This window comes from Limulus polyphemus, unplaced genomic scaffold, assembly GCF_000517525.1.
Source record: "Limulus polyphemus unplaced genomic scaffold, Limulus_polyphemus-2.1.2 Scaffold3629, whole genome shotgun sequence".
Lineage (NCBI taxonomy): Eukaryota > Metazoa > Arthropoda > Merostomata > Xiphosura > Limulidae > Limulus > Limulus polyphemus.
In genome coordinates this window covers 6,964-14,646 of record NW_013669239.1, presented here as the reverse complement: position 1 = coordinate 14,646, position 7,683 = coordinate 6,964, and the positions used below count along the sequence as shown (strand labels likewise).

The 7,683-nt window shown below is 31.1% G+C and overlaps 1 protein-coding gene across 1 annotated transcript in view; it reads left to right on the top strand.

The window, feature by feature from the left end:
- Positions 1–6: 6 nt before the first annotated feature.
- The window catches only part of LOC106469716, a 13,747-nt gene continuing 6,070 nt past the window's right edge, over positions 7–7,683 (top strand). The window contains exons 1-3 of the mRNA XM_013930229.2: positions 7–68; positions 3,409–3,714; positions 5,911–6,328. Coding sequence (XP_013785683.2) covers positions 3,411–3,714; positions 5,911–6,328 — 722 coding nt within the window. The 5' untranslated portion in view covers positions 7–68; positions 3,409–3,410. The remainder of the gene's footprint in view (positions 69–3,408; positions 3,715–5,910; positions 6,329–7,683) is intronic.

Below are 7,683 nucleotides of genomic sequence, written 5' to 3'. Positions count from 1 at the left end.
AGATGATACGTTACTTCAAAAGTTTTTCAGTTTTCTTTCAAGTATAGGTTCAGAATGTCAAGGCCAACGTAAGTGGAAGTTACTGAAGTTTATATGATAATGAAACTGATAATATTAATAGTACTAATTTACCTAGACATCAAATTCAGAGGTGTTAAAGAGATTGACTCAAGGCTAGGAAGAGTTTTGTCTGTTGAATATATCATGCGAAATGTGTTCAGATGCCCGGCATGTTATACATTCTTGCACAGTCAACAAAATATTTATTTTTAATCTTAGACAGTGAGGTACTCAAATCATGAGCTAATTGTTAAACTAAAGGTAATGGATATAATTAAATTTTTTAAATTGATCTGTCATTAGCTGTACTATTTCTGAATTATTCACATGTTGTATATCTAATGTTTTGTTCTTTAACATAAATGTAAAGATACATGTTATATGCCTGTTTTTCTTCTGGAAAATAAGGCCTGAATTTAGAATCCTTTAACTATTGTAGGGTATCAATGCTAAGCATTGATACATCGTATACACTATGCCCTAACCATCAACCACACACTACTTCAATGCATAAAAAAGCACTTTAGTTCATTTTTAGAGCTTATATGAATATTAGACACAGGGTTGATAATTTTGAAACTTTTTAAAGGTTTATGTTAATCCTCAATTATGCTCTATAACCAACAGTTTTGAAAAACTTTGGCAAATTTACTTTTTTTTCATATATAAAACCATTGCATTGCTCATTGTAATTACAAAATGTGGCATGTATATATGCTGTAGATATAAGTCAACATTTAACAACTGTGGTAGTAATCTCCTGGGATATTGTAGCAACCCTGTGAAAAATGAAGCAGCAAAATCATACTAAATGTAACCCTTAACATCTGTATACCTAGTTTAAACTTACAACACACACCATATTATCAGGTGGAACATTTCACATATTTATAACTAATATTAATAGAATGCTTTTGTTAAATAAATTTGGGCTTCTTCATTGCTTATAGCTATACATATTACCTTTATTACCAAGTTCACAAATACATTCTTTTTTGTTTAAACTCTCGTATAGATTTTCTTTAACAATTTTAAATGCTTGAATCGATTTATTCCTAGCTCTTATATACTCCAGGAAGCAAACAAATAAGTCTTAATTCATAAAATATTTATAACTCTGACCAAGGACCACTCTACACTAGTAGACCATCTCTTCAGTATTTCCACCATGAGGCCAAATCTACATGCATTATTCTAAATAGTGCATAATCTGAGTGTTGTAATATTAAAGATTGAAATAACCTTCCTACCCTGAAATTCTGAACTTTTTTGAATTTAAAATTGAAAAGTAAATAGGTTGTTGCAACCTTGTATAAGACTGGTGATGCCATATTTAATGTATTATGTGGATTTTGAAGTCTTTCTAAAAGAAAGTTCTCACTGTGATGGAAAGAGTGGAAAAACAAGCAACTAAAATGGTATCTAGTTTAAGAAAGTTTAGTTGTGAAGAGAAAGTTAGGTTTAGAGTTGTCTTTAGGAGCATAGAGGAACTAGAAGTGACTTGACATAAGTGTTTAAAACTGCAAAAAATAGTCTTTTTGAATGACAGTGCAGTAGTATTCAAGAATACTTGATGTTAACATATTCTTCTTTGCTTTCATTCAAAGGTTCTTAGTTTCCTTTCTAGTTTAGATAGGTGAATATTTCATATTCACTAATAATTTTCAAAATTCATCACACATAGGCATTTTTGATGGCTACATAGTTTAGACAACACAGAGATGGTTCTTAATCTTGGCTAAACTGTTTGTGCTCTAGTTACCTATTGTTTTGGATCATTCCCCTTTGGTATCACGTGCATGTTCTCATAGGAAAGATTGCTTTAGACATGCATAGTTGAATACACTATCTAAAGGAAGACGGTGATCCTTTCCATTGGAATGTTAGATGATGCTTTGCAGGTATATCCTCCATTATTTGTTATTGGAATAAGCAAAAGGGATGAAGGTACCACCTTAACACTGAGTAGGATGTTATTGTAGAATATTGTATATAATATTATTTTCTTTTAGTCTGGACATAATACTTTTAAGTTTACAAATGGAGGGGTCTCCAGTATAGGTGTTGTCTGTCATCCCATAAACATGTCTGGCTGAATTTTGTTTTGTATAGTATATACTTGTGTTCAGTAATGTCATGATATGCAAAATGTGGAGTATGTGTGTGTGTGTGTTGGGGGGGGGGGAGTATGCAACTATGACGATAGAAGCATATAAATTATATCTGAGAATACCAATTTAAAAATAAAGAGGTTTTTTAAAAATTACTGAACAAATATTACTACTAATACGTAATATAGTAACAAGAAGTAACATGGGAAAATTACATGCATAGTATATACACAAAAAAGTTATACAGGGTACAAATGGGCAACACAAAATGCGTGTTTAGAAAAGGTGGGTGCCATAAAATCTACCTTGAACCAGCCTTGACTACAAGTAACTAAGGTGAACAGTCTGCCTGAGAACACTACTACAGACTGAAAAGATGAGAAATATAAACTTAAATTTAGGTGGATTAAATCTTTGGAAGTTTAGACTCAGGTGTGTTCTTCCTCAAAATGGTTTCTGTGGAGTGGTTTGCCTGATTATACAGTTCATATTGTTAGCTCATTTAAACAATTGTTGTATAGGTGCATGGAAGTGAAAGGCTACAGAAAGTTTGTTTTTGATGCTTTGATTAATTATTTTTGAAAATGTTGTGCAGTTTTAAAGAACTAAACAACCCTTTATCACCTTGTTTATACAGTATAAAAGTTTCAAGGATCTTGTAAAAGGTAAAAATCATTTTACGACTTTGGAAATGCTAGAAAGTTTTGATTTAAGAGTAATATCCATTAAAAAACGGGCAACTAAATAATGTCATAAAAATATTGTCAGAATTATTTTCATTGTGAGATATTTGTAAACGCATGGTTAAATGTAATATGTAATATGGATGAAAATAAAGAGAGAAAAAAAAGTTCTAATACCATTTGGAGTAAAAAGCCTCTATCCAAAAACAAGAACAAATAGATGAAGAGGAAATTTATGAAGGAAAATGTGAAGACAGTTTCTGACTTGGATTAAAATAACACTGTTTGTTGAAAAGAACCATGTAAATAAACTGAAATAGCATATAGTTTAAAAGTGGGAAAAACATTTTAGTCTTATGCTTTCAAATAATGTACAGACCTTTATTTCATTATTAGTAAATTACTTTTTGTAGTTTGATACTAGTGTATTTCCTTCATTTATGAGAACTTAAGCAACGTTGAATTTGTTTTCCTCTTTCTTCTTTCTTTAAAAAAATTTTAATGTAATGATAATATAAAATAATATATAGTATTTATTAATATTTTTTCTGTAGTGATGTATCAGCTCCTAATCAGGAAAACAGATATAGTAAAGTTTCTTCATGAGGTTCTAGAAGAAAGCAGTTCATGTGAAATCCAAGTTCAAGCATTTGCTCTTCGGATTGTGGGATTATTGTCCCAGAACTTTTTCATTCAAATGCTGGAGAGTCAAGATAGTTTTCCAGTTTTTGATGATCTTAAGAAATTGTCTAGAAATGAGAAGATTTCTACGGTTGATGCTGTAGTTAGAGCTGCTTTTTTGGAATGTGTGTACAAATGCTCATTAGTTGATGAGGGACTTAAATGGATTTATGAATGTGGTAAGCATTACTTTGTTGAAAAAACTTATCATCACTAGAAATATATAGTCTAAATGTTTTCTTGACATATTTTTAAAAGAAAAAAAATTTAACTTTTTTGTTTGTTTTTTCAATTTGAGTGTGCACCACACTCCTTACACAGTAGAGCAGACATTGCATTTTGCTTTAAATGCTCATAACATTACATATGGACAACAAATAGTCATTTGGTCCCTTAAGTCCTCTGCACACCCACACCCAAGAAAATGAAAGTCTCCTTTTATTTTTCAGGAGATCATCAATTCCCCTCTTTTAAGCTTGTAAGGTGTCAGCTTCCACTGCTGCTTCCAGTAGCTAATCACCATGTTAGAACTATAAAACTCTCTTAATTACAGTCTACATGTCTTTTTCCAAGTTTCAAACTTGTTTCCTCTTACCAATTGTTTTCATACTGTAGAATAAAAAAAAACATCAGAGACCTTCATCCTGTTGGTCTACCAGATAATCTTGCAAGCTTCATCTAGATCACCTGTCACTCTTTTGTTTCTCAAGAGAAAACAAAAGGTCTTAACTTATCCCCGTAAGATAACATTTCCATCTGTGGAATCATTCTAGTAGCTCTCTTCGGAACTCTTTCCAATAAGTCAATATCCTTTACTAGATAAGAATAAAACTGTACATAGTATTCTAAGTGAGATATAATTAGTAATGTGTGTAAGAGACAATTACTTCTTTTGACTTGTAATCACATAAATACATAGGATTAATAATTAGCTTTGATACTAGAAACATAGCACTTCCTCGATAGCTTGATTGACTTATTTGTCACTATGTCAAGATCCTTTCCTTCAGTCATATTATTGAGTAGATTCTCATGTATATTAAACATGTGATCCATATAACTCTAACTGAAATGCATTATCATGCACTTAAGATGATTAAAAGACATTTATCAACTATTTGGCCAACTTGCCAATTGATCATATGTATCAGGTACAGACTGCTGGTTCAAGCTTGGGGACTTTCCACTAGTCATTACTCAAATCCCCACTGATGGTGGTCATCAATTAGACCAATGGTACAGGGGACAAAAGAATCTATGAAAAACATTAAAACAAAATAAACACCATACTATAATAAATTTTGAGAACCACTGAACCTCGATTGTTTTCACAATTGGTTAACATTAAATGCCACTCAGTTCATTATATGGGGTAGATGTAACCTGCTTGAGAATGCTACTTAAAAATCTTTGTCTAAAATTTACATTTCACCATTCTCAAAAGATTTACTCTTTGATATTTGTGTTTACTGTAGAGAAAATAATTATTTCTTATCATAACAATGGTACTTGAGTATATTGTATATTGTGTACATTTTGTTAAAGTTGTAAGCTAACAGATATTGTTTGGTCTTCTTTCGGATTACTCAGTAAATATAATAATCAAAAGTCCTGAGTACTTAATGATAAAAAAAATATTTTATTCAAATTTCCTGGTTAGTGTAACCAATAGGCCTAACATCACAAATAAGCTTCATCAAACACAACTTCCACTTGTTAATTTTATCATATCTCTGTTTCTTCACCAGAACACAAACTAACAGCAACAGATAAACTGGCTAAGTCATGCACTGATTACTCAGTAACTAATCCTAGCCTAACTCATTTTATATATTGGTTAAGTTATTTCCTTAATTTTAGAGGGAACTCTAGATATTAAAGCCACATCCATCATGTTACTTCAGATTTTCTTCTGGTTAAACAACAATATATATATTTCTATAACAGATAAGGACCAAATGTCACAGAAGGGAAGGGCTTTGAAAAAGTTCTTATTGTTCAAACCACTTCAATTGGTTCACTTATATATTTGTTGTAACAATAAGGCTACTTTAAAGTAATTTAAACAAGTTGAGGAGTTTCTTGCATGAGTAAAATATTGAATTTTCTTTGGGTATACTTTATCTGTTAGTGATTTGACTTTTTGTACAATAAAACAAAACAAACAATGATTGTTTGTGTATTGGTACAAACCATAATAATTCTAATTTTTATGTTTTTTTATCTTTAAATATCCTTCATATTTGTGTAATATAAAGCAAATTAATCATTATTGTAGAATTGATTCTATCAAGTATCATATAACATCAAAATATTCTACTAAATTTGGCTTATAGTCTGAAATATTAAAATGTAAATGTATTTATTTGAATTAGGTATACATGAAACTGGCCTATCCTGTCTATCAGACAGAAGTCTGTACGTTAGTAGAGCTGCTGAATTGTTCATCGTCAGTTGTCTAGTTAAAAGTTTTCATCATGTCCATGGCTCTAGCGCAGAGACAACTAAGCCTTCTGAGGAACTTTTTAGTCAACTAATAGAAGCTGTTTTACAACATTTGACCTGTCCGAAAGAAAATGATGTTATTACAGAAAGCCAGAAACGAGTGCTGATAAGTTGTATAGCAGTTCTAAGAGGAGTTTTTGACAGAGAATCAGAGGTTTTAAAACTCCTGAACAGTAAATACAAGTTTGATGAAGCCCTTATGCAGAAGTTTTTACAGCCAGGACTTGATGTAAATGTACGATGTAAATTTTCCGAGTTGGTGGCATTGGTTCTATCCAGTAGTCTTAGGTTAGTCAAGTAATCTGTTATGCATCACCAAATTAACTTTCCACAGTCACTGTACTATTAACAGACTCAACTATCATGTAAATAAGATTGGAAAGTGGCATTAAATGTCTCAATTTAAAATTAATATAAAATCCAAAAAGTTTCTAGCAGAAATCTGAAATAAACTTTACTTGACAAGAAACCTGTTCAGCAAAACAATTTAACATATAGTGAAAATAGAAAGAAATATAGTAGTATATTTGGTTAAACAACAATAAATGAAGCATACTTTTAAGTTAGTCCTAGATTAGTGTTCCGTTTTGTATGTGCTTTAAGAAATTCTCAGATTAGGAACATAAATAAAATAAAAATAAAAAAGAAGCTAAAGCAAGTACTATTTTATTTAAGGAAACCGGTTTGGTTTTGGTTATTTAGTTACTCTTATAGTGTATTGATTTCTTAAAAAAATAATACTTGAAACAGTTTTTATTTCATTACAGGAAAGCATGCACTTTATATGTTCTCCACTGCAGACAGAAAGACTATTTTTATTTTTTGAATCTTATTTAACATCATTATACTAATAATTCTTTTTCTGAGATTTTTATTGGTATCTTATTTAAGGAGTGGAATACCTTAACAACAGGAAACTTTGTAGTGTGGCAGCACCTTGCTTCACTAGTGTGTAGTACATGAAATAAATGGATATTTTCTCAAAAATCTTAAACTAAATTTGTATTATATTTTAAAATTCAAAAATGGAACATCATTATTTATGATGACAGATTTGTTAGAAGGCTGGAATGGTTTTATGTTTGCACACTAATACTAACAAACCAAGGTGTTAAAGTAAGTCTGTAACCACTCAGATATGAATTTGTCAACTTCTGATTGTTACTTTCATCGGTGAGTAGTTGATGACTTCATCATCTTGAGACAAGCCTGGTGGTTAGGGCACTTATAATCTGTAGGTTGCAGATTCAAATCCAATCAATAAACATTTTTGTCCTTCCAGCCATGTGGTCATCATAATGTGACAATAAGTCCTACTTTTCATTGGGAAAAGAGTACCCCAAGAGTTGGTGATGGATGATGTTGACTAGTTGTTTTCCTTCTAATGTATCACTTCAAATGTAGGAATGGCTAGCATAGATAGCCTTCAAGTGACTTTGTGCAAAATTCAACAAAGAAACAAACAATCATCTGTGCAGTCAGCATGTTTCTCTTCTTACACAGAAAACTGTTACTGTTAATGAAGGTTATATTCTTAAATTTCCAAATTATTTTCATTGTCATGATATCACAGATGTTGGAATGTGTATGTTAACCAAATGTGCATGAGGTTGGTCCATTGTACCAGCCCTGTATTGGGGAAG